This window comes from Phoca vitulina, unplaced genomic scaffold (assembly GCF_004348235.1).
Source record: "Phoca vitulina isolate PV1807 unplaced genomic scaffold, GSC_HSeal_1.0 scaffold16, whole genome shotgun sequence".
NCBI classification, from domain to species: Eukaryota; Metazoa; Chordata; class Mammalia; order Carnivora; family Phocidae; genus Phoca; species Phoca vitulina.
Window position 1 is genome coordinate 23,178,937 of NW_022589719.1, and position 27,555 is coordinate 23,206,491.

General features: G+C 35.9%; 1 protein-coding gene across 14 annotated transcripts in view; it reads right to left on the minus strand.

Moving 5' to 3' along the window:
- The window catches only part of PHF21A (PHD finger protein 21A), a 191,199-nt gene that overhangs the window by 134,417 nt on the left and 29,227 nt on the right, over positions 1 to 27,555 (minus strand). For all 14 annotated transcript variants that reach the window (XM_032414003.1, XM_032414001.1, XM_032414004.1 and 11 more), the window contains 3 exons: positions 21,991 to 22,134; positions 15,895 to 15,927; positions 13,656 to 13,721 (listed from right to left, as the gene is read on the minus strand). In XM_032414003.1, the coding sequence (XP_032269894.1) occupies positions 13,656 to 13,721; positions 15,895 to 15,927; positions 21,991 to 22,044 (153 nt within the window). In that variant the 5' untranslated portion in view covers positions 22,045 to 22,134. The remainder of the gene's footprint in view (positions 1 to 13,655; positions 13,722 to 15,894; positions 15,928 to 21,990; positions 22,135 to 27,555) is intronic.

Genomic DNA, 27,555 nt, shown 5'->3' on the forward strand with positions numbered 1-27,555 from the left:
GATAAAATGAGATCAGCAATAATCATTCACTGCTCATAAAAAGAACTAAGTTCAGAATTGATCTCTATCTTTAGTTTTCTTCTTGGTCAAAATGATATAATTTGTTTTGGCAAAAGGTGGAAAGGTTTTTTAAAAGGTGATGGAGGTCGGAATAGGAGAAAAGGTGACAAATTAAACACATTAGTTGTAGATTTCTAGGGCCTCATTTTTCAGAGCAAAAGAATGTTTGGTGCTTAACTGACAGAAACTAATAATCACTCTTGTCATTTTCAGACAGAGCTTTTCGGAAAGAGGTTAGCCAATCCCTACTGATTCACACAAACATTTGCTTCCTGAACTCGGAGTGAATCAACTTTAGGGAACATATCTTCTGTGAAGATAATTTTACAGGGCAGCCTCTCTAACCAGCTACCATGTGAAGACAGCAGCCCAAGAGTAAACTTCTTTTTCCTGTCTGGTTCTCTCACCCTCATCTGCTGGGAAAAAGAAATGCAAGAATCTGTGATCTGGCGTATCATTTATAGTGTTCAACATTTAAAAAAACTGAAATCCATAAATACCATTGGGTTTTGATAAACTCTGGTTTCCCTGAATAATTTAGGTGTGAAGGTATTGTTAACAAAGGGACATCAAGGCTGCTATGCTTCAAAGGCACAGGATATTAATATTAGTAACAACGGTGACAATATAGTTTATAAACAAATATTTTAAATATCAAACAATTTTAAAAATAATTTATAGCTCACATTTGAAATAAATTACATTATTTTCTATAATAGATTTACTTTCTTATAATATATTGCTTTGGCAAATAGTAAAATTATTTTTGCATTCCTTGCCCTAAAGCAGGTTGCTAGCTTAGGGTAGCAAAGGGAGACTTTTCTAAAACCAGTAACAAGCACTAATGGATATTTTAACTTTATAGTATTTTAGGATTCACATACCTTCAGATATACATTATAATTAATTTACATTAGTAGAGAAAACTGTTACAGTTATAGATGGAGACAGACACTGTTGATTGCTTTTTCATCACCCATTATTCTCTATCCCTTCTGCTTCCTATGCTAACAAAACCAATTTTGTTTGGGTATCTAGCCTCCAAATGTTTGAGAGGCAAGTCCTCAGCTCCAGAAGCTAAATCAGTCTTGGATCCACTCTTCTTGCCGGTGACTACTTTAAGCATTGGCATGTGACAAAAATGGTCAATGAGATGTAAAGTCTGTTGAAGGGCCTCTAACTAAGGTTTTCCCTGCTCTTAAAAAGAGACATTTAAGAATAACTGGTCCTTTTATTTTTGCCCCAGAATGTTCATGTGTGAGGATATAAAGCCTGGAGCTACAGCAATGACCACAAGCAATGTCTGCTGACACACTGAGAGTGGCAGAGCAGAAAGAGGACTAGAACATGGGTTCTGATGGTGTTGCTGAACCGCTGAACTTGGAACTCTAGCAATTTGTTAGGTAAGTCCACTTATTGTTTCAGCTACTTTTAGTTAGCCTTTCAGTTACATACAGCTAAAGGCATCTGAACTGGCAATTATAATGCCCATATTACAGATGAGGAAACCAGTTCAGAGAAATTCTATAGATACAAGGCCAGTCACGATTAGAACCTCTTGCTTTTAACAAATGTTTAAATACCACTGTGCATGAAGCACTAGGTATACACCAGGTTTTTTTGGTTTTTTTTAAGATTTTATTTATTTATTTGACAGAGAGACACAGTGAGAGAGGGAACACAAGCAGGGGGAGGGGGAGAGGGAGAAGCAGGCTTCCCGCCGAGCAGGGAGCCCGATGCGGGGCTCGATCCCAGGACCCCGGGATCATGACCTGGGCCAAAGGCAGCCGCTCAACCGACTGAGCCACCCAGGCGCCCCATATACACCAGGTTTTAAGTGTGAAGAGAACACAGTTCTTAGAGACTCACAATCTGGAAGGGAGATAAACATACCAACAAATAGTTAAAGAAATGTGATAAAGAGAAACAGAGCAAGGAGCTATCAATTCACAAGAAAAAGCATTTAACTATGCCAAAAGATGTTAGGGATGAATATATCTGAGAGATAACAAACTTTTTTCTTGAGTTATTTAAAATTTCAAAAGACAACTTCCTATGACTCTTATATTTCAAAATAAACATTTAAAAAAAAAAAACTTCCAAAGAAACAGATGTAATCTTATAAACATAATGTTGAATAAAATAAGACAGAAAAAAATACACCCTATGTGATTTCATATATAAGCAACATTAATCTATGCTGTTAAAAGTCACAACAATGGTTTCTCTGGTGGAAGGGAATCAGAGTAAAATGAAGAAAGCACAAAAAAGTTTCTGTATAAATATCTGATACTGATGGTGCTAGTCATCCAGGTGTTTCAGCTTGCAAAAATGTATCTGAACTATATATACATACACATAAATTTATACACATATATGTGTAGTTTTCTGTATTTATACTATACTTCAGTAGTTTAAAAAACTAATATGTTCCTTATAAAAAATACAGATAATAAGAATATAAAAAGTTAAAAGTGCCAACTTCCTTGGTCACCTCTCTGGAATCCCGTATTTCTGAGAGGAAATCACTATTAACAGCTCCATGTAAATAATTCTAAATAATCTAGAACTTTTCCCACATATTTTCTTTTTTTTTTTTTTAAAGATTCTATTCATCTATTTGAGAGAGAGAGACAGCAAGAGGTGGGGAAGAGCAGAGGGAGAAGCAGACTCCCCACTGAGCAGGGAGCCCGCCACAGGGCTCGATCCCAGCACCCTGGGATCATGACCTGAGCAGAAGGCAGATGCTTAACTGACTGAGCCACCCAGGCACCCTCCACATATTTTCAAGTATAAATAACCATGAATGCATACATACAAATTTTTTTTAGTATTTTGTATTTTAAATAATAAATCATACTGTAATGTTTTACAATTTGATTTTTTACCTTCCATTCATCTTTCCACTCAGTTAAGTACTTCATAATATGCATATATTGTCAACTCTTATGTATTACTTGCTAATGCACACTGATATATGTTTGTTTTCAATTTTTCATGCGTGGCTATTTCTGTACTGTATTGTCCTGTAAATGAGGCTGCGGGTCAAAAAGTAGACTATTACACCAGGTTTAGTACTAAACAAAGAAGATAGGAAAGAATATTCCAGGTCGAAGAAACGATAGAGCATAACCAAGAAAATTTAAGTATGTGTCAAGTCTGGAGGACAAGGTGTGTATGAGTTCAATGGAGAGGCTCATGGGTAAGATAATGAGGGGTTTTCTGAGCCACCGTAAGGAGTCCGGATTTCTTCCTAGAGTCTAAGGCAAAGGGAGCTACTGAAGCGTCATAAACAGGAAAGTCAACATACAAGGGTTGTATTTTATACCCTCCTGTTAATAGTGAAAGGTTGGATGATAAAGATAGGACTGGATGCAATGGGATGCCATGGAAAGGAAGTAGGGGAGTATGGACAATGTTAAGGAGCTTGAATAAATAAGACTTTGCAATTATGGATAAGAGACTGAGAGAGAGACAAAAGGTCCATGATGCCTTCCACGTTTTGCTTGGCCACTAGATAAATGGAATGTCATTAACTGAAAAGGGAAGGAAGAAATAGAATTTGAAGGGGGTTCTATCTGGAGAATATGGAGCTCTGGGATATCCAATAGGCAGAAGCTGAAAATACACATCTGTCTAGAGCTTAGAAGAGAGAGGGGAAGAAGAAATAAAGGTTTGGAGGTCACTGGCATTCAGTGGTGCCACCCATGGGGGAAAAACAGAGTAAGATGAAAAGAAAAACAAGGACGAAACACCACAGAATATTAATTTTTAAAGGGTAAGCTGAGGAAGAAGTGCCTGAGAAGAAAAGCGAGTGGGTGCATTTGAAGAGGTCAATAAACTAAGAAAGGAAGGTTCTTGGTTCTCTGAAGAAGAAAACCTTAAGAAGGAAACGGTCATTAATCTGAAATGCTACAGTCAGTTCAAGTAAAATGAAGTTTAAAAAATGTACTTTAAATTTGGCAATTATGTTACTAGAAGTTTCAGTGAGCTCACTAGAGCAGAATGAAGATGGAAACTAACTGCAGTGGGTTGATAAAGGGGCTATAAGGTAAGGAAAAAGTAACATCAAATAGAGACTAAGCTAAGATTAAGCTTTCTTAGAAGTTTAATCATGAAGTGACACAGAGACAGGGCAATGGCAGAAAGAAATTAAGAAACAAAGGAATTCTTGTTATTTAAAAGATAAAAGAAATGTAAGCATGTTTTATAAGGTCAGGAGAAGCCTAAAGAGAACCCAAAGGAGGTACAACAGACAGAAATAAGTGATGTAGCAACATCACAGAGGAGACTGTTTCTAGATATATCAGGTTTCCAGACTGCTGGCCCGACTCATTTACTGGTTTATACTACTTCACTTGATAAAAGTTCCTTTTGTGAAACTAAGACAAAGCTGCTCTGATTTGAAACAGTTAAAAATGGAGGGTATTATGCTAAGCGAAATAAGTCAATCAGAGAAAGACAATTATCATATGATCTCACTGATATGAGGAATTTGAGAAACAAGACAGAGGATCATAGGGGGAAGGGAGGGAAAAATGAAACAAAATGAAACCAGAGAGGGAGACAAACCATAAGAGACTCTCAATCTCAGGAAACAAACTGAGGGTTGCTGGAGTGGAGGCGGGTAGGAGGGATGGGGTGGCTGGGTGATGGGACATTGGGGAGGGTATGTGCTATGGTGAGCGCTGTGAATTGTGTAAGACTGATGAATCAGGGGCGCCTGGGTGGCTCAGTTGGTTAAGCGACTGCCTTCGGCTCAGGTCATGATCCTGGAGTCCCGGGATCGAGTCCCGCATCGGGCTCCCTGCTCAGCACGGAGTCTACTTCTCCCTCTGATCCTCCCCCCTCTCATGCTCTCTCTCATTCTCTCTCTCAAATAAATAAATAAAATCTTTAAAAAAAAAAAAAAAAAGACTGATGAATCACAGACCTGTACCCCTGAAACAATACATTATATGTTAATTAAAAAATGTTATTGAACATTCTTAAAACATTCAAGTAGGAAACAATATTGAGAATATTTTTTCTCAAAAAAAGGGAACTGAACTATTTGAATGGGAAATCTTTTTTTTTTTTTTTAAGATTTTATTTATCCATTTAACAGAGAGAGACAGCGAGAGAGAGAACACAAGCAGGGGAAGTGGGAGAGGGAGAAGGAGGCTCCCCACCGAGCAGGGAGTCCAATGCGGGGCTCAATCCCAGGACCCTGGGATCATGACCTGAGCCGAAGGCAGACACTTAATGACTGGGCGACCCAGGCACCCCTGAATGGGAAATCTTTTAACGGTAAAATGTCTTACCATGGACATCATAGGCCACCTTACTAGATTACTAGCTTCTTGAAAGCATAATGAATTAATACATTCAAAAACGCTTGCTACATATCTACTATGCTAGGCTGGAGGGGTACAAATATGAGCAAGGAGCTATCTATCCTCAAGGAGCTTACAAATAATTATAACACAGTGCAATGAAAACAAATAAGAGAGGTGGGCACAAGTACATGAAAACACAGAAGGGTATCTAGCTTTGCCTGGAGAGTGGAAAGAAGTCAAGGAAAACTTTCTAGAGGATCTTTGCTTACATTGGATCTTCAGAGGGTAAGTAGGAATTTACCAGGTAAAAAGGAAAGAGACTTCCTGCTATAGAGAAAGCATATGCAAAGGCACAGAGAACTGAGAGAGCCCAGTATAGGTAGGTGACACCAGGGAACTTCTGGGGTATGTAAGAGGATGCAAGAGAGTCAATCAAGAATGAGCTGCTAAAGGCATCAGTGCTAATGAGCTTGAACATCTTGAAGGTTATAACCCAGTCACAGGGAAGTAACACTGAAAGATTTTCTTTCTTTTTTTTTTTTTTTTAATTTTAATCCCAGTATAGTTAACATTCAGTGTTATTATTAGTTTCAGGTATAAAATATAGTGATTCAACACTTCCATCTATCACCCAGTGCTCATCAAGATAAGTGTACTCTTAACCCCTTTCACCAATTTCACCCATCACCCTACCCATCTCACCTCTGGTAACCACCTGTTCTCTATAGTTAAGAGTCTGTTTCTTGGTTTGTCTCTTTCCCCCCCCTTTGTTTATTTGTTTCCTTTCTTAAATTCCATATATGAGTGAAATAATATGGTATTTGTCTTTCTCTGACTGGCTTATTTCACTTAGCATTATACTCTTTAGATCCATCCATGTTATTGCAAATCACAAGATTTTGTTCTTTTTTATGGCTGAATAATATTCTACTGTGTATGTATACTACATCTTGATCCATTCATCTACTGATGAACACTTGGGTTGCTTCCATAATTTGGCTAAATAACGCTGCAATAAACACAGGGGTGCAGGGGCACCTGGGTGGCTCAGTTGTTAAGCATTTGCCTTCGGCTCAGGTCATGATCCCAGAGTCCTGGGATCGAGCCCTGCATCGGGCTCCCTACCCAGCCGGGAGCCTGCTTCTCCCTCTCCCACTCCCCCTGCTTGTGTTTCCTCTCTAGCTGTGTCTCTCTGTCAAATAAATAAATAAAATCTTTAAAAAAAAAACACAGGGGTGCATATATCCCCTTGAATTACTGTATTCATATTCTTGGGTAAATACCCAGTAGTGAGATTACTGGATTGTAGGGTAGCTCTATTTTTAATTTTTTGAGGAATCTCCATACTGTCTTCCACAGTGACTGCACCAGCCTGCATTCCCAGTAACAGTGCACGAGGGTTCCTTTTTCTCCATATCCTCACCCACACTTATTTCTTGTGTTTTTGATTTTAGACATTCAGACAGATGTAAGCTGCTATCTCATTGCGATTTTGATTTGCGTTTCCCTGATGATGAGTGATGTTGAGCATCTATTCATGTGTCTGTTGGCATCTTTGGAGAAATGACTGTCTATGTCTTCTGCTCATTTCTTAATTGGATTATTTGTTTTCTGGTGTTGAGTTTTGTAAGTTCTTTATACATTTTGGATACTAACCCTTTATTGGGTATGTCATTTGCAAGATTTTCATTCTTTGCACCCTCCAGGACCTAGTACCAAGCCTTTCACTATAGAAAACTCGCAATAAATGTATGAGGAATAAACAGAAGAGTAAGAATCTTAGAATGATAAAGACATTTGAAAAAACACAGATCCCAGGGAGAAGGGAATAGACTATTTAAAAGCACAAAGTAATTTACTAATGAAGTCAAAGTCATACTGGCTAAGGCCTTGTTAAATAAGCCTTTGTTCTGCACACCATCTACTAGTCAAAAGTTAAGATTAATGTTCTCCAAAGAGTCAAAATGAAGAGTCCCTAAATACAGTGCTTGAAAAAAGTTCCACAAACTTAGACTTGGTCTAAATTTTCATTGCTTGAGGCAAATGCTCTTCAATAAGCGACAAGCAAAGAAAGAAAAAAAAAATACAATAGATCCCAAGTAGTTCATTGTCAAGACATGTAACATCTGACGAACGTTAAGACTTTCAAACTGAAACGAAAAAGTCATTCCATGGGGCTCCTGGGTGGCTCAGTCAGTTAAGCATCTCTTGATTTTGGCTCAGGTCGTGATCTCAGGGTTGTAGGATCTACACTGTGCTGGGCGTGGAGCCTGCTTAAGATTCTCTCTGACCCTTCCCGCTCCCTCCCCCCGCTTTGTCTCTCTCCCTCTCAAAAAGAATAAAATTAAAATAAAATAAAAACTCATTCCATTTGCCAGTATTAAAAATAAATGATTAGAATGAACTAAGAAGACTGCCCTAACCTACTAAGATAAGCAAATTGCTGCATTTGGCAGAAATCACCACCTTACTAGATTCCCTCCACCACACTCAGGTAAAATGTCCTATAATAACATGGCACACATTATTAAAATATGAGTTACTTCATCAAGCTTCTTTGTCAATCTTTGATTAGTTAGGTACAACTATTGGCAATAGTGACGACTGTACTCTAAGAATAAAGGTTAAAAAAAAAAAAAAAAACAGAAGAAGCTGATCCCCTGTGTACACAAGAGGAAGTAAACTCAACAAACAACTGGACCAATGGTTTCCCATAAATACTGTGCAGGAGGGATGAACCTGACTGAATCCTAGGGAACTCCTAAGCTCTGGACAAAGATGAAGTCAGATTCCCACCATAATTTAAGAATCTCTAAGACAATAACAATTTTCAATGCTAATGTGATGAGCCAATCACACTAGTTTGGTTATGAATGAAAAAGAGTAACAGTCTATGGTCATCAGCATCAGAGGCTGGAGATAGTCATGTATCAGGTTACCATTATTAGACTACAAGAACTAATTTACTTACTTGACTCCAAGGCAATGAAGCCTAAAGGCAATGTAATTATTGTGCCTAATGTCCTATTTCAAAAAATATTTGATAAAGGGCCACAGAATAGTTTAGGAATACAATTTACTAAACAAAACAGAATGAAGAATACAGTGATCTGGATTCTAGTCTCAAATCAGATACTGATTAATTATATATATAATCATGGCTAAGTCACAGTCCACGTCCCAGTTTATGTATTACACTGATGTACTTACTCATGACTGCATTAAATGTTCTAAGTCCTTAAAAAAAAGTAGTACTTGGAAAAAAAAAAGTGGTACTTGACATGTAAGATGAAGGTGCTCCATATGAGATGAAGTTAACCACTATGACTAAAGCTAACCTATTCCGTTTAATTAGAACTCACCTTCAAAAACATTCAGTGCATTCAACAGATACATGTTCATAAATTCCTAAAAGGCATTATTCAAACATTCCATAAATAAGGAAATAGACATATTAAATTATTAACTCAAAATCTATGAAAAAGTCTGTTACAGAATCAGGAATAGAATCAAACTCCAGTTTCCCCTCCCCCACCCACAGTCCATTGTTCAAGTCACCTACTTGGCTTAAATAATGTTGTTCTATGCATCAGAAACATAATTAGTTATGACAGGAACAGAAACTTCGCTCCCAAAGGCTTCAAATCTATTTTAGTAAAATATGTTCAAATTTAAAATGAGAATGGTTTCATAAATGGCAACTATTTATTAAACCCAGAAAAGTATTTCATCTTGTATTAGGTTAAGCAATCTGTAAGGAATAGAGACTATAATTTTAAACATAGAGCTGGAAAAGCAAACCAGGAGCAAAGACCAAAGACTGTGGAGATGTCTACCTCTCTAAAAAAGAAATAAGAAAAATAGGAGAAAGGATAAAAGAAAAATAAAACCTAAAACTGAAATGTTTCTAAGGAATACAATGGAATATCTGTACCATGGACAAACAGCTTGAAAAATATACTTCCAGATAAGCATCAGATACCTATTAACCCATCTTCCACATTAGCAAAATGTTTTTTTCGCCCACAGGGTATCTCCTGGGGAAAACTAGGTACTGTCATATATGCTGTTAAGTTGATAACAGCATTTTCTGGAGGCTATTTGGAAATAAGTCATAAAAATTCGTTTTTTAAAAAATATATATACTTAAGTTCTTTTATACTAACTTTAACCAAGTAAAGTAGATGGATTATTGTTCTCAATTCTTTATATTCTATTATAAAATTATACATCCACACCCTTTGTCATGTAACTTTGCAGGGCTTAGCCACATGACTTGTTTTGGCTAATGAGATATTAAAAGACTTGATGCCAGCAGAGGCTTAAGATGTATTTTGGTAGTTTGGTCTGCGTCTGGTATTCTGGTGAAGTGGGTATGCCCCAGGTAGCTGCTGCCTCTTCATGGCAGGCCTCAGAGTGAATAGGTACAGAGCAGATCTAACCCAACCTGTAGCCTGGAGGCAGGGCTAGCCAACCCACAAACTGAAGTAGATGTGTCTGGGCCTAGATCAGGAAAGCAGATGTGTCCAGCCTAGATCAGGAAAACCCCAGGTGAGGTACAGACCCAGTGTGAAAATAAACGTCGTAAGTCACTCAATAAAACACCAGTTTGTTTTGCAGAACTATTACAGCAACAGCTGACCAATACACCCAGTAATCTCACACCTAAGAATGTATCCTAAGGCAATCAGAGAGAAACAAATTCACATATGTATTTCTATCATAGCGATATTTATAATAGCAAAAAACTGGAAACATCCTATCATCAAATATTAGAAGACTAACCAATTATAATCCAGCCAGACCACTAAATATTTGAACCTATAAAAATCGTATTTTTAAAAAACACTAAAAAATGTAAGATGTTCATAATACTTTCATTTTTAAATGAAATGTTTAAAAAGATGACTATTTTAAAAAATTATCTAACCTCTATCCTGACAAGCAAAAGACCACACATCATGCCAAAATGAGGAGGGAGGGGTGCAGAATAAGAATGAACCCTGTTAGGCTCCCTGCTCAGCGGGAAGCCTGCTTCTCCCTCTCGCACTCCCCCTGCTTGTGTTCCAGCTCTCGCTGTCTCCGGCTCTGTCTCTGTCAAATAAATAAATAAAATCTTTAAAAAAAAAAAAAAAAAAGAATGAACCCTGTTAAAGAAATTAATAGTTGCTTCCACATTTCAGTATTAAAATAGATGGATTCTCTGATTACAGTGGTTCATATACCAAGAGGAGAATGTCATTGGATATTTAAATGCTAACTCTCCCTGGAACAGACAAAAGTTTGGTGTTGAAAATTTTTTAAATAATGTTTCTTGTCTATTTCTGGTTATAAAAAGCAAATATATTTATTATACAGATTAAAGCAAATATACATAAGACCTTAAAGAAAAAATAAACCACCTGTAAATTCATCACCTTCCCACATTTCAAAGTGACACTGTTTCTACATGTATTTACATGCCTACATACATATATACATATGACACACTCAAAAGTGGGATTATAATGCATATAAAGCTGCACGTGCTTTTTCACTTGCTTTATCATAGCACACTATATGATTAAAATATTTTTGAAACCATGATTTTTAATGGCTCCGTAACACATAATTTGTTTAACCAATCAAGTCTGGGGATTTCCCGAGTTAAAACTGTCAACCACAAATTAAAGCCCTGTGGGTCAAGGAGCTGACTTCAAAATCTGCAATGGGGAGTTTATTCAAAAATCTCAAGTTACAGTTTGAAAACACTGGAGCCTTCTAACCAAGAATTCAATGAAATTCACTGAGTTTTAGCCATGAGAGATGCTCACTAAAGACCATATTTTCCCAAATGGAGCATAACATTTCATAATTAGTCTTGAGGAAGAAACCAATTAAGTATCAAATATTGAGGTAGTAATAACAAATAAGAACTAGTACGTGCCCATTGTAAGAATTAATGACTATCTACAATGTTTTGTTTTTTTAATAAAGCAAAAAAAGAGAATGTATGCATCTATTACTTGTATAAATTTTCAAGCGGATATAGAAAAAATGACGACAGAAAAGTGTACATAGTATAAAAAGAATAGAAACAAATAATGATACAGGATTAGTAGTTGTTAATTCTAGAATATGACATTCTTTGTACTTTGCTGTATTTAGCATTTTCCCCACAACCAGAAAAATTGTTAAATAAAAATATTTGTCATGTGAGTAAGATAATTCAGATTTTAGTTATTGAAGTAAAAGGAAAATCAGTATTTTGCCAGAGGCTAAGTAGATCTTTTGAGAAGGAAACCAGAATGCTAGGCATTCAGCATTAGGCGTTTATTGTAAAATAAAACTATTTTAAACTGAATATCAATGTTTTATGTTGGAAATAAGTCTGAGGAAGGCCCAGCTTTTGAACTTTATATCTGTGCTTTCTTCAAGTACTAGCCTACCTAAAAATATATTTTCTGTTCTATCAAAAAGGTTGTTTTAACAGTTAAGCAAATATTTTAAAAATTTCAAGGTTGCATTTCAGTTTCTGACTCCATTCTCTTTACTTTTTTTACTTTGTATACCTAAGGTTTTCCTGATGCCAGGCCCATTTTTTAAAATTCTAGTTTCTAAAATCCAAACTTAGTTCAGATGAGAGAGTTTACCACTTGATGAACTGTCTTACCGAACATAAACATAAATGGTTGCAATTTTCTATTAAGTGAGGTCCCTAGTAGAAAACAGAAATTAAAAAGTTATAGAAATAAACCAAATCTTTACATCAGTTCTCACAAAAATTTCAAATAAATGTAAATTTTTTCAATTGCCCCATTTTCTCCAAATCTAGCTTTAGAGTGTCTTAACTTTGTGACAGCATCCCCAACCCCCTAACTCCACTAATCAGTTCTCACCTTCTTTCCCTGCTGGAACACGTGAATTTTTCAGCAAAAGTGACTCATTCATTGGCATCTTGTCAAACTAACCCTGAAACTATAAGGAGGCTCAGCACTAACAGAATTCTAAAGCTAGAACACTTTCACTAACACACATCAATTTGACTTTAGAGAACTGAATCACTTTCAAAGCCAAATACATACTAACGAACTCTGTTTATATTTTCCCTTACAAATTGTTCTCCACCATGCTACCTCCTCCCAATTTTATTTTGGCAATTCCCTAATCTAAAATATCTCCTGTCTCTGGAGAAGACAAGATGGGGGAACGCAGAAGCATAAGAACAGGACCGGGGAGAAAAAAAGCAGTTGTGTTCACTCAGCTTGGAAAAAGATTCTATTCTGAACAATTAACGGCTCACATGCATTCCACATAGTTCTAAAATTTATTTCTCCCCTTAGTTAAATGAAAACACAATAGAAAACACAATACAAACACAATCAGAAATCTCCAGAGATAAATTACTCTCATTACTATTATTTCACTAAATAAAAGTTTAAAAAAAAACACATGAAAATCAATTATTGAGAACTATTTAGTCAAAAATCTTCAATAAGATGTCACTAGCAGGAACTATCAACTGCAAATCACCTTATGCTTTTGGTTTACACGTTCACCTATGCCAAGACAGAAAACTGCTCCTTTTAACCAGAGGGAGAGCGGTGGGGAAGGAACAAGAAAACACATGCTTTGTCAGGTTACCATAGACATTTACTTAGCGTTCTATCAATTGTCACACTCCACCTGGTGGCAGGAGCTGCCTGAACTGGTGAAGTAGAGGTCATTATACAAGAAATTCCAAAGACTACTTTCCAGATGTCCTTGGAAAAAAAGTAAGATACTCTTCTCTTGCTCTATATAAATAAATCCAACAAGGTTCCATCTAATAAAGAATAACATAAAGGTATGACAATAATCAGAATGGGAGACCTACATTTACAGCTATTTATTTACAACCATTTTCTCCACAGTAAGTTAAATGTCATCTCAAGCCTTTAAAACAGGTTAACAAGACACATCCAGCAACTACAAGATTCTCTATCACACACTCCCACTAACTTTCTTTACCTCTTTCCCCTATAGGTAAACTAGAGAGTTTAATTAACACAGTTAACAGCAGCCTGCCACATTGCTTTTAGGTATTTGCCAGTAACATATACCCATGGGATACTCTAGACACTGATTTCAACCAAAAATAAAAATAGATAAACAGAGCTCAAACAAAATTAAAACTGAGTCTGGCTGCCCACACTTATTTTCACACATGAGGAAAAATAGCAGTTCTCCTAGAAGCCTCAAGCAGACATATCTTTAGAACACAATGTTAAAAATATGCCCCCCACCCTTTTCCCCTACCTGTTTCTCACTCAAAGCTGTGATTTTGGCTTGGAGTTCGTGAAGCTGTTTCTTTAAATCAGCATTCTGATTGGAAAGAAAAAATATCTGTGAGAAAGATATTTCATTTGTTAACAGAATAGTAGCAAGAAGACTTTATGCATACTGTATTACAAATGATGAAGCAATCTTAAGCATTTAGCCAATCAAATTTGTCATGCATTAAACTGTAGTCATATTATCACCACCTAATGTAGCTCCTAACACTGGAACAGGGGCAGTTCCTTTGCAATTGTTCCAAATTACAAGAAGTTTTATATTATAGCATCTTGTACTGTTATAGTATTTATTCCTTTCTATTGAAATATTGTTATTCTTTATAGAAAGCATCAGTTGACAAAAAACCTAACGCTCCACTAATCAGACAAAAGCAGGAAAACTGAAGTTATAAGTATGCATACATTGCATGCTTAATGGCATTATCAATAAAGATAAGAGTGTTTTCTCTACTTGCCCTCTCCCTTATTTAGTAGAGTACATTTGTTATTTTAGCCTAGATTTGAAAAGCTGTCAGCGCTGCAACTGCCTTAACACTACATCATTCAAATTAACACACTGACTACCAGGGTATTTTCTCAGTTCTAAAATTCTGGGAATCAAAAAAGAATACTATTTTAGATGAGATACACTGAGCGTGCTTGCTTTTTACTCAAGTGGGGAAAAAATCCAAAATTAAAATTTTCAAATGCTTAATGTAGCAGGACAGCCTACTAACAGACTGAACATCATTCCAATAAAAGACTACTTTTTCTTCATTGTTTCACATGCATTTCTTTTGATTTCACCCTGCTTGGTCTTCTGTCAGAGTTGGGGCACACATCCTCCCCTTTATGTTTACTCTACATTGTCTTTTTTATAAGTATATTTGACATAAGGCTTCACTAATGAGATCAGTCACAAGATTGTCCAACGACTTACTGGCCCCTCAGATTCTTTTAAGACTGCTCTGTTACATGACCACTAGCTCTATCAGAAATGCTAAAATTTTCGAATAGTATTTCAGTTGCTGACAATGTAGGTTACCATATTAAATATAAAAGAGTCTATTAATCTAAGGTCTACTGCCTCTTGGTTTCCTAAATCTAATTTAAATTTTAATACACTTTAAAAAATAAATAAAAATGGAAAAGCTTCCCAAAGAAGTAGGACTGTCAAACAGGAGTTAAGTGTGGGCCATTAATGCCCAGCCCTCAGAATCAATGGATTGTGTTAACATACACTAGTTAGGCCACTGGGTGCTAAGTTTTTGGAGAAATGAATATATTTCCCACTTCCAAAAAAATCAATCTGCTTCAGTACCATTCTTTAAATCCAAGAATTTATTTTCTTAACCTTACAATGAGGCATGTATGGTATGTTTAACAACTACATATATATATAGTGTATGTATGTATGTACGTATATATATATGTATAAATATATATATTTACACATATACAATGGGTCTAAGTGTTCTGTGAACAGATTTATGGGTAAACAAATCCTGAAAGTCTGATACTTTCCAAACTTGTGACCCACTATCTAATGGCTACAAAAGAGACACGACCCGAACAATAAATGTAATCATCAAAGACAAGATAACTTTTTAGGAAGATTTCTCTTCAGGGATAGAGAAGAAAATGCCTAAGTCAGAAACAACTATGAGAATTTAAAGAGAAGGTAACATCTGCTGGATTATTATACAAGGTACTTTTAAACGCTCTTTAAGAGCTCTTTCAAAGATAAATTTTTTAAAAATTTCTTTAAAAATTATTCTGAAATTATTTAATCGTAGTGGAATTAAGTATTTAAATGTTCTGTACTATACCTGTACTATATAAGCTATGAGAGGATAAGAATTGTTCTGGGCCATATACAATAATTTGGAGAATACAGAAAGCCTCAAAAACTGATTCTGAATAAATAGGCTTATGGAAATGAAATTTGAGCCATATGAAGAATATTAACTCAATTTCTCCCCAAAATACTCAAAGAAATGAACATAAAAGTGAAATAACAGAAACAAAGATAAAATGATAGCTACACTATAATAGAATGACTGAATTTTTCTAAACCCTTATAACATGAAGACCAATATGCTAAAAATAATTGCTGTTAGAGATGAGATAGTTTCTAAAACTTAAGTCCTGGTCTGTATTTTAATATCTTATGGTTATTTTAAATTATTTTTAAAATTAAATGAATAAAAGTAGTATTTTACCTGTGGATCCTGCTTCATTTGAGCAACCAGTTTCTGGTAATAAAAACAGAAAAAGAGCCATCAGTCTTACATTTTAACCCACTATGGCTAATCAGACTTGGCCCCAAAAATCTAAAGTTTTAAGTCTACCCAAAAAAATGAGCAACACACAATCAGAATAGACCAAAAGCTTCTGTGATCCACATAAAAGGTTAATGAGACACTCTTCTTAATAAATACATATACATACATATATACCTGTGTGTGTATATGTATATACACACACAGGTATATATAAATAAATCAAACTACCACTTTGTGTTTGAAATGAAAAGCTCCTGCTTTTTAACAAATCTGGAGAAGGGGTGGGGGATGGGGGCTTTTAAAAAGCAATTTAAACAAGATGGATGCTCCAAAAGCCAAACATCCCTTTAAAATGTTGTCATTGTTTAGAGTCCCAAAAGGCCTGGAAAGAAGCTGCTCCCATAACAAAACAGGCCTGTTTGTATATAGCAAAGTACAGATTTGGCAAGTCCATTGGTTTGTTTCTTACCATAAAAGGAGGCTAGTGTCAGCTACGACTTTGCCACTGTCTTCTCTACATGGGGTATACTCAGTGGAACAACAACACAAACTCTACCTACCTGGGTTCCTCTGGGAAGGAGAGTGCTACCAGAATACTTAATAAGAAAGACCTTTACTCGGGAAAGCAGAAGTCCAAATAAATTAAAAAGAAAGAAAAATGGACATCTTCTGACTTAACCCAACTTCTAAAAGCATCACTGCCCAAAGATAATAACCAAGACAGAAAAATTTGAAGGATAAAAAATATCAGAAAGCTAATTCCTAAAAGTATCTGGGAATAAGCTGTTCCCCAAGTGAATTTTTCATGTAACTAAAAAATCTGTCCCTCTCTTTGAGTGTCAAGGTACTTTTAAATTTTTTAGTCATAAAATATTTCTAAAATATATACTTATCTGCCTTCTTAAAAAGAAAAAAAGTCAGCTTTGATTGATACTTAGAGGCATGATTACATCAATTAATAGACTATTCTATAAACAGCACAATAGGTCCTTATAATAAAGGCCCCAAACTGCTATGATTTAAAGAGTTCTCATGTCTGCATTTTAGTTTTTCACCCCAAACTGCTATGATTTAAAGAGTTCTCATGTCTGCATTTTAGTTTTTCAATCTACTTCTTAATGCCAAGGAGTTAGCTAGCAAATCTTGTTACTATTATTACATCTCCTCCAACAGCCCCTGAACCCCAACTCAAATTTGCGGCTTCTGATCTGCTGTGTGATATGCACAGTGAACTAATTCTAAGATGAGCAAACAGGTTGTGATAGCTTAAGAAATGCCCCTTGAGTAAAATGTATACTCTTTGGTGAATGACTTCTGATATTTATTGTAGCTGGTCAAGAGCCTTACTTCAGGTGCTAAGATGCATTCTGGATAGCTGAGGTTGCCAACAATGTAACCTCCATATACACAAGGTATATGTTACTAAACTCTACTTCATACGTGACAGTAGTAACTCTTCAGTATCCTGGCCTTAATCTACAGAACAGTAATAACACACATTCCAAGAGCTCAGCGAAACTGAAACACAACTTTATACACATATATTTTTTACCAGTGCAGCCTAAAGGCTAGCCTCATTTTTTTTCTTTTTTTTTTTTTAGATTTTATTTATTTATTTGACAGAGAGAGACAGCGAGAGAGGGAACACAAGCAGGGGGCGTGGGAGAGGGAGAAGCAGGCTTCCCACTGAGCAGGGAGCCCCATGCGGGGCTCGATCCCAGGGCCCCGGGATCATGATGTGAGCCAAAGGCAGACACTTAATGGCTGAGCCACCCAGGCGCCCCTAGCCTCATTTTTCAATGAAAAAAGTCCTTGCTTTTCTTTTTTAATTTAGTTACTAGAGTTGGCTACTACACTAAAGTTTGCCTTTTTTAATTTTTTTTAAAGATCTTTATTTATTTGAGAGAGAGAGCATGAACGGGGGGAGGGGCACAGGGGCTTGATCCCAAGACCCCAAGATCATGACCTGAGTCAAAGGCAGACGCTTAACTGACTGAGCCAACCAGGGGCCCTAAAGTTGCCCTACTTAAGCCAAAAAAGGTTTTTCTTCCATGACACTGGAACTTAAAAACTGACAACCACACTAAGCCTCCACTCCTGGAGGAAATAAATAAACCAACTTTTCTATCTATAAGTAGTCAAGCTGCATTTAGACAATCACAGGAGAGGCTAGGCAACTTAACTAGACCATCCAAATCCCTAGTGACTTTAAGCTGACCCTGTGCTATCAAAATTAAGCTACTTTCTTTTGCAAGAATGCAGCAATTTCTTATGAGGATATACTTATGCCAAGGGTCTGCATAAACTACACTACATAGACAAATGCAGCCTACAACCTGTTTTTTTTTTAAAGATTTTATTTATTTATTTGACAGAGAGACACAGTGAGAGAGGGAACACAAGCAGGGGGGAGTGGGAGAGGGAGAAGCAGGCTTCCCGCGGAGCAGGGAGCCCGATGCGGGGCTTGATCCCAAGACCCTGGGATCATGACCTGAGCCGAAGGCAGATGCTTGACGACTGAGCCACCCAGGTGCCCTACAACCTTTTTTTATAAATAAAGTTTTATTGGGACACAGCCACACCCATTCATTTATATATTATCTATGGCTGCTTTGTCTATACAGCAGCAGAGTAGTAGTGACAGAGACCATAAATGTCTCACAAAGTATAAAATATTTTACTGCCTTTACAGAAAAGTTTGCTGACCTCTGCTTTATACTATCCTCTGTTCCATGTAAATACTCCAGAAGTTTAAATATGGTTTCCATCAAATCTATGTAAGAATAATTAAAAAGGCAATTTCTCAAAAAAGATGAGGTCACCATCACAGGCCATTATTATTTACCATTTACTCAACATCAACCCATATGTACATTGCAACTTTCTTAACCATCTCCCTCTCCATAAAGAACAGAAATATACTTCTACCACTGCAATACTTCCCTAACATGCTTCTATCCAGTAAGCTCAGTTCAGCCCAAATTCCATCCCTAACTGGAAATGCAAAGGGGAGGCTTTTGCTCCAGTATTTAGTCAAATGTATGATCTGGCTTTGGCCTCAGCCTAACAGCCAGTGCCTACTTTGATGTCATTTCTGGCATTTCTGAACTTGTCATGATCAGTGATCATGTAGGTTACCACATATCCAACCAGAATAACAACATCAGATTTACAAACAAGGCATGTCACTTGTATTTACTACTAATACTTAGTATTTTTCCCCAAATAGGAAAGCATTCTAAATGTAATTACAGTGCAAATAGATGGTTTGTAAGTATATAAGTTGAAATATTATCAATCACCATATAAATAAACAATTACTATTGCACAAAATGTGTAATAATTAAGGATGAATATAAAAGCTCCTGATTTATCCTAAAAAAAAATAGTTAAATATATAGAGAAATAAACAATGTAAATATTAAGAGACTGGGATAACTTTTGGAAGAACATTACATCCCTTTTGAGTCAACAAATGTAATTTTAAAAATTAAATTAGAGGGCGCCTGGGTGGCTCAGTTGGTTAAGCGACTGCCTTCGGCTCAGGTCATGATCCTGGAGTCCCTGGATCGAGTCCCGCATCGGGCTCCCTGCTAGGCAGGGAGTCTGCTTCTCCCTCTGACCCTCCCCCCTCTCATGTGCTCTCTCTCATTCTCTCTCTCTCAAATAAATAAAATCTTTTAAAAAAAATTAAACTAGATTTTAAAAAGGAATAAACATTAAATTTTTTCATAATAATTTTCATAAAATTGGTACGCCTGAATTAAAAATAAAGAAGCAAAATAATATTTAAGAATTCTCATTTTGGGGATGCCAGGGTGGCTCAGTTGGTTAAGCATCTGCCTTTGGCTCAGGTCATGATCCCAGGGTCCTGGGATCGAGTCCCGCACTGGGCTCCTTGTTCAGTGCGGAGCCTGTTTTCCCTCTGCCTGCCACTCCCCCTGCTTGTGCACTAGCTCTCTCCCACGTGTGAGGCTCCCTGTCTCTCTCTGACAAATAAATAAAAATTTTAAAAAAGGAATTCTAATTCTCATTTTTAGGGGTACCTAGATGGCTCCGTTGATTAGGCATCTGACTCAATTTCAGCTCAGGTCATGATCTCAGGGATAAAGCCCCATGTTGGGATCCACCCTAGGTGTGGAGCCTGCTTGAGATTCTCTCTCTTTCCCTCTCCCCCTCCACCCCCTTCTCTCCCTTTCTAAAAAAAAAAAAAAAAATCCTCATTTTTAGTAATTTAGTTCAATTTAGGAGATGAGTCTTTTAAGTCTTATTTGGGACTTGTTCATATCTTGTGAGGATGAACTAAAAGCAGAATGTCAATGCTGCCATCTCCAAATTTCTTGAGAGGAGGAATATCTCCTAAAATCACATACAGCTTCATTAAATATCTTTGATCCATACAAATTTCAGATTGGTTATTGTTCTCCAGAAATCCCTTCTATGATGATGTCAGCTCTGAACAAATTATGAATTTAACTGTTGTCATTTGCCATTCAGCCAAATTAAGTATTCAACACAACTCTAGGTTAAAATACTTACATCTGGGAAAAAGACAAGCTTGATTTTATAAATAGATTTTCATTCTCCTCAACTAGTAACAGAAGCAAGGCCAAATAAAATTAAATGTGCATAACTTATTATATACTAAATTTCTTAAAATTACCATAAAACAAAACACACTTCACATAGAGAAGCTCACCTGTACACAGCAAACTATAAGACTACTGCTGAGCAGGAGTTTAACAGATCCAAAGCAGAAGCAGGGATTTCTGAATACACAGAGACTTAATAGTGTGTGTGTGTGTGTGTGTGTGTGTGTGTGTGCGCCTTTGAAGCTTTCCTGTAAGCTCTCATTCACCCTAATTCTAAGCAGCTTGCAAATGTAGTAGTTATCAAAACCTAAGGGGTGCTTCCAACAATTTCAGAAATTAACTTTACATTAAACTATTCAGATAAAACAAGGGAAACTTGTTTCCTTCTCTTTTCTACTTCTCCACCCCAGACATTTAAAAGTAGTCAATTCATCATCATTTATCACTTCTGATTGTATGTCTGTATGTGTTTATCTTGAACCTGGGACCACATCCAGCTTATGTCTAGAAAGGGGACAGAAACAGTGATATTCTGTTTACAAGATATATGTTAATGATCCAGTTACTTAAGGATAGCTTCATTTCTGGATTAGAGTTATATTAAATAAGATATATTATACATATAAAATATATATATTTAATATTTTATTGATATTATATAAACAATTATTAACATATTTTTATGTATATACTTGAAGGTTTGTTTAGCCTATGCACCTGAGGTAAATTTTAAGAATTGTGATTATCTGAAATTTAAACATCTGTGAAGGCAGTGATGTTTTCTTTTTTTTTTTTTTTAGATTTATTTATTTAAGAGAGAGAGAGAATGTGCAAGCGGGGGGTGGGGAGCGGCAGTAAGAGAGGGAGAGAGAGAATCCCAAGCAGACTCCATGCTGACGGTGGAGCCCAACAGGGGCTAGATCTCATGACCCTGAGATCATGACCTAAGCCGAAATCAAGAGTCAGAGGCTTAACTGACCTAGCCACCCAGGCGCTCTGGCAGTGATGTTTTCTTTACTAAAGATTGGAATCAAGGCATAAAGCTAAGTTATGTGCAAAAACTTCAGTATAAATGGTAGTCAACTTAAACATGTCTCATTACTTAAAATATACAAGTTAAGTTACACGAACAAAGTTCTTCAGATGAACCCAAAAAAAGGAAAAAAATAGTTTGGTTTTTTTTTTTTTTTTAACACCTTTAGTATATGAAAAAATATTTTCCATTCTTTTCTCTGGAAAGGAAGTCAGGAATATTTTATTAAAGTTCTTATAAGTATTGTCAGTGAGTTTGTTACGTAGCAATAAAAGGCAAACGACATGACTCTCGGACAACTGTCTGAAAGACGATTAAAAAGTGTACTGAAATTCAGAGACGGGACAGTTTACTAAGCTTAGCCATCACTTAATAACACAACCCAGAGAAGCCAATGATGGAACCCACCTGGTGAACCTGAATTTCCACTTTAAGAGCCTCCTGCAGAGTCTGCAACTCCATCCTCCACCTTCTCCACTTTCTCTTATGTCTGCTAATTCTACAGTTTCTTCAGCCTCCGTTTAAAATAACAAACTCCTCTTCTCACTGCAGCTGTGGAGATCATAAAATGTTTTGGATCATAAAGGAAATATTTGTGTTAAATAAAAGAAATTACATTAGTTGAAAATTATTTGATGCTCTAACACAGAGCAAGAAATTTCCCAAACAGATTTCTTTCCAAAATGAATAGTTTTGTACCGAATTAGTACCAAAACTTTCTGGGTTTTATTCATTGAACATTCCTCCACAGAACACTTCAAGCAAGTAAGAAATGGGGGCGGGGAGTGTTTAATCTAGTCATGAAAACATCTAAGCATGCTGACATGCCCAGCATCGTGATACAGACTACATTCTGAGGATACAGAGCTGAACAAGACCACTTCTCCTTTAGATGAGCTGAGGATCTAGAGGGCGAGACTACAACCATCCAGGACACACTGTCCTTAGAGACACATAACAACAGGGTCATACATTTTTAAACATCACACAGAGTGAACTGGAAAGTTCAGGGTCTCTCAGAGGTTAAAGAAGACCAGAGTACTTTCATCTGGATGGATTCTTACTCTATTTTAAAAATAAAACTCAAAACAGGAAAATTCTCGTATCATTTAAAGATTTACATTTAACAAATTAATACTTTACATAGATACAATGCAATTGAACTCTGCTTTGCATAACGTTACGACAGGATGTTAAAAAATAAACCTCTCATGTATAATAGAGGTGGTAGTCTAGCAATGGATCAGACATTTCCATCTTGACAATGAACACCATCTTCTTCAAGCCTGCCAGCGCATCTCTTTTAGTTGTGTGCATAACTGCAAGTGGTAATAATGTCAAAAGTCTAGACTTGTGAATGTGACCCTTCCTATTCTGCTCTGCTCATCAACACAATTTAAATGAACTCAATGGCTAATTTCTCTTAAGTTTTTTCTTTTTTCTTGAATGTGGCCTTAGACATGATTTGAGGTAACCTCCCAAAGCAAAAGTTTGCTTTTGCCAAAATACATTTAAACTTTACTTCTTTCCCTTCTCTTTGTACCTATAAAACCTGTAGCTAGAGCAGCTTTGCAGCATTCTTACAAACTGAGGAAGGGAACAATCAGGAATCTGAAAGAACCACTACTCCTTAAACCAATTCAATGAGATTCATAATCTTTACACTTTCCAAAAGTTATTTATCTATGGATCAAGTCCATATTCAACCTAAGTTTTCTTAAAACTTCTTTAAAACCTTATTTAACACTTATAATGGAATCATTAACTACAGAATATATTGCTGTGAATACTAATTTTCATTAAATTTGCTTAATCTTGCTAGACTTAAAACATCACTGTCTATCTCTCCCCTACGATCTATATACTATGTTACGTAATACCAAAACACTCTAACTTAAAAAACAATAAATTTCAAAAATATAAAATTCCTTCAAACTTAACATTTGTGGAGGCTAGGAAAGGATTACTATACAATGATACTATCAACCAAAAAAAGGCAGTATTTGTATAGGGGAGACCATTTGGAAAAGGAGATATGTTTCGATAAACTACAAAAGCAATTTTTTAGCTACTTATTATCTTAGAAAATCTATGGAACTGTAATAAATAACTAAATATCAGAATCATGAAGTTACTGAGGTTTTTGTTGTCATATAAGTTTACTCTATATACAAAAGCAAATGTTAAAACTATAGTATCACTTTAATTTTATTTTTTTGTAAGATTTTGTTTTTAAGTAATCTCTATACCCAACAGGCAGTTCGATCTTACAACCCCGAGATCAAAAGTCACATGCTCCACCGACTGAGCCAGCCAGGTGCTCCCCCTTTAATTTTAAATACTAAAATAATCTTCCTATTTGAATTTGTAACTTATATATATTAGAGTTCAACTTGAATTTGTTGAATTAGTTTTAATTTTTGCAAGGTTCTAATCAGAAAACATATCTAAAAATGCTTCCTTATAATTTTTATCAAATTAAGAATCACCTTGAAGTTAAAGGGGTATTTTCAACAATAAAAAGGCCATATTTGATTTTACTGGTAGTAACATAGAACATCATAGTTCAACTCAACATATAAACTCTGGAAACAAAGAGCAGATTAAAAACATGGAGAACTTACAATATAGAACTTACAACATACACAACAAAGGGTTAACATAATTTATACATTAGAGTGCTCACAAATTTTAAAAATATGAAAAAGCAACTCATAGAAGAGTAAGAATGACCAACAAACATGAAAAACATCCATCTTCAATAGTCAAAGAAATGTAAATTTTAAGAAGATAAGTTTTGTCCATTAAACTGACAAAGATCTGTAGAAATAAGAATACTCTGAGCTGTCAGGAGTTTGGGTCAGGTGGCACTTTCATAATTTGCTACTGGTTATCTCTGGGTGGTAGTACAAGGGTTATTTACTTTCAGTTTTTCAGAGTATTGATGCTTTGACATTTTTCCACAGAAAATATGCACTTTTTTTTAAATTAAAAAAAATTAACTGAGGATGGCTAAAGCCTCAGAAAATTTGATACTGATGAAACAAAATGTTCAGGAAAAGAAAAAGTAAAACCAGGATTTAACCTGGAGGCTCTAAAATGTCAAAGAGTGCCTCGCAGGATAAGAAGCCTGTAACTCAAGTTAATGAGGAGCTGACAGCTTTTATTCCTTCATCAGATTGTTGTCTGCTTATTAGAGGCAGAGAAAGGCACAAAATTTTATTTGGCGATGACTAAATGCCAATTATTCATTTTATTTCAAAATAAAACTGAAGGGTTAAAAAAGTTAGTGACTTGTTATAGAAAAACTTATGAAGGATTATAAGATTCATTTTATATCCTACTTCTTCAAAAAGTTCTCTTTCTGGATAGCAGTTTTAAGAGATTGGTCTCTACCTAAAGGAGCACATTATATACATATATTTATAGCTTATAAAAACAAGGCAAGCACATGTTGAATCCTTTTAAAAAATATTTTGGGGGTTTAGACAACTTATGCAGCTGTCATATGACGACTATTTAGGGGCAGTTTATAGCATCATAAAAAAGGTTTTATTTGCTAAATTTGTAAAAAGATGATTTATCATATTTTGACCAATTCCAGTAAGTTACAACTAACAAATCAGTTGCTACAAGGTAAATATAAACAGACTCACAAAGCAGTAATAGACACACTTTACTGAGGTACAGTGCCTTTTACCACCCAGCAGCTCTAAATGCTACCATCAGAGAGGGCAATTGCCTAGCACAAGATACCAACATTTGTTATCTTCAGAACTGTACATATCAAACTACTGGGACACCTAGCGGCTTCTCACCTTCAAATAACATAAAACCAAAAACAGGAACAAATAAAAACTCCACAAACCAACAAAACAAAAATAATAATCAAATCTCACTAAAAAAAGACAGCTGTGATGTCTGTAAAGCATACTCACTATCCCGCCCAAAACAAGAAAAGACGGATTCCATTTACTTGCTATGTAGCCACTCTCAGCCTCAGGGTTTTTCATTTGTTTGCTTATAAATCAGAAAAATGGGAACAGTATCATCTACTCATAAAACTGTTATGAGGTTTAAAAGAGATGAAGTTACACGAAAAGCCCTTTGTAAACTACAAAGTTCTATGCTCTTCTTAACATACTTAACTCTTCTATTCATACAAACCAACTTTTTAATAAACTTCTCAACACAGTATATCGCTGAGAAGACTGTAGGCTTCCCTATTTTCAAATTCTCTAAGCAAGGGGCTTCTAACTATTTTGCTGGGTAGAGTTGTGCTTAGAGATATGTGACCTCTAGGTCTTTCATTATGATTCTAATAATGTAGTAATGCCATACCTCTGAATTTATTGCTAAGAAACACTGCTCTGTTCCTAAATTGGTATAAACCTTTTTTCCCATCAAAACTCAAGTTGTCTACCAAGTTTCTTTAACTAACAATAAGTCCATAAAACACTGTCCTCCCAGACTGAATTCCCTAAAAATGGACAGCTCAGTGTTCTCTATACCAAATACTTACCTGGTATAAGACTCCAGTTGTTTTTGTTTTTGTTTTTAATTAAGTAAACTCCACATCAAACGTGGGGCTCAAACTCATGACCCGAGATCAAGTCTCATGCTCTATTGACTGAGCCAGCCAGGTGCCCCAAGACTCCACTTTTGATCTATATATTACACAGAACACTGTTTAGAGTAGGTTTAATTTTTTAAAAAAAGAAGTAGAGGGGTGCCTGGCTGGCTTAGTCGGTGGAGCGTGCAATTCTTGATCTTGGGGATGTAAGTTCGAGCCCCCACATTGGGTACAGAGATTATTTAAAATTAAGTTAAAAAAAAAAAGTAGAAAGTCTTGTCAGATCTATGTGTCCTTACTTGTCATGTGTCAAATACTAAAATATCACGTTTCAATTTGTACAGAAATGCTAGGAGATATAATAGTATCTTTAACTTTTAACAGTGCTAAAAATGATCACAGATACTAATAAATAAAGCTAATAGGATCACAGATACTAATAATAAAGCTCTTTAGTAGCACTTATTGAAAACTAATATTTCATAACATGAATAAAAATGACATCAAAAATATAATATTTTTCTTATTTTCATGGAGGTATTTCTTTGGTGACACTCCACATGTCAACAGAAAATGCTACTGCACAAAGAACTTGGCAATCCTGATTTCAGAGGCTACCTTCCAACACTGGCAAGGTTACTATGCTCAAGTCTTGGTGTTAATAGCTGTTGACAAAAATCACCTTAGCTAGTGAGACTGATGTTTCCTAACCATTAGATTAGATTTATACATATGCATAACACAATTAGATTTATGATAATGTCTGAATGTGTCTGAATAAAAAATATGTATCTCTCCTCTCTGTTTTGGTTTTTGGGGAACGGGCCAGGTCCTTATTTAGAAAAAGAAAAGGAATACCTACACAGGTCATACCATCGCAACACAGTGTCAATCAGGGTTTTGTGACAGCACTCTCTTTGTCATGGTCTGCTGCATTGTCTTGCATCTCTCTCTCTACCACCAATGTTCATTCTGATACGCAGTTTCTACCTCAGCTCCCTGGGCCCACGCCTAGCTAACACACACATTCTTCTATTTCCTACCTTTCTTTACAGAAATCAAGCACATCTACTAAAATCAGCCCAACTATACCCAACAAGAACATTGCAAGTAAATTTAAAAACTCACAGAAATTCAGAATGAAGGAGTCTGGAGAGTAGTGTATAAGAGCACAGTGACAATGAGGTAGAGATTTTAGAGTTGATTGCCACATTTACTAGAATGCTATTTAATGACAAAAAATTGTCTAGATAAGCCTGGCCAGAATCATATAAATCTTTACTACACAAAGGGTAACACAAGAGGGTGTGGTGGTCTTGGCATAACCAGTAAGTACTTAATAAAAGTGGAAGTTATGGGAGGATAGATTTTAGATCAATTTAAGGAAGAGCTAAGGATTA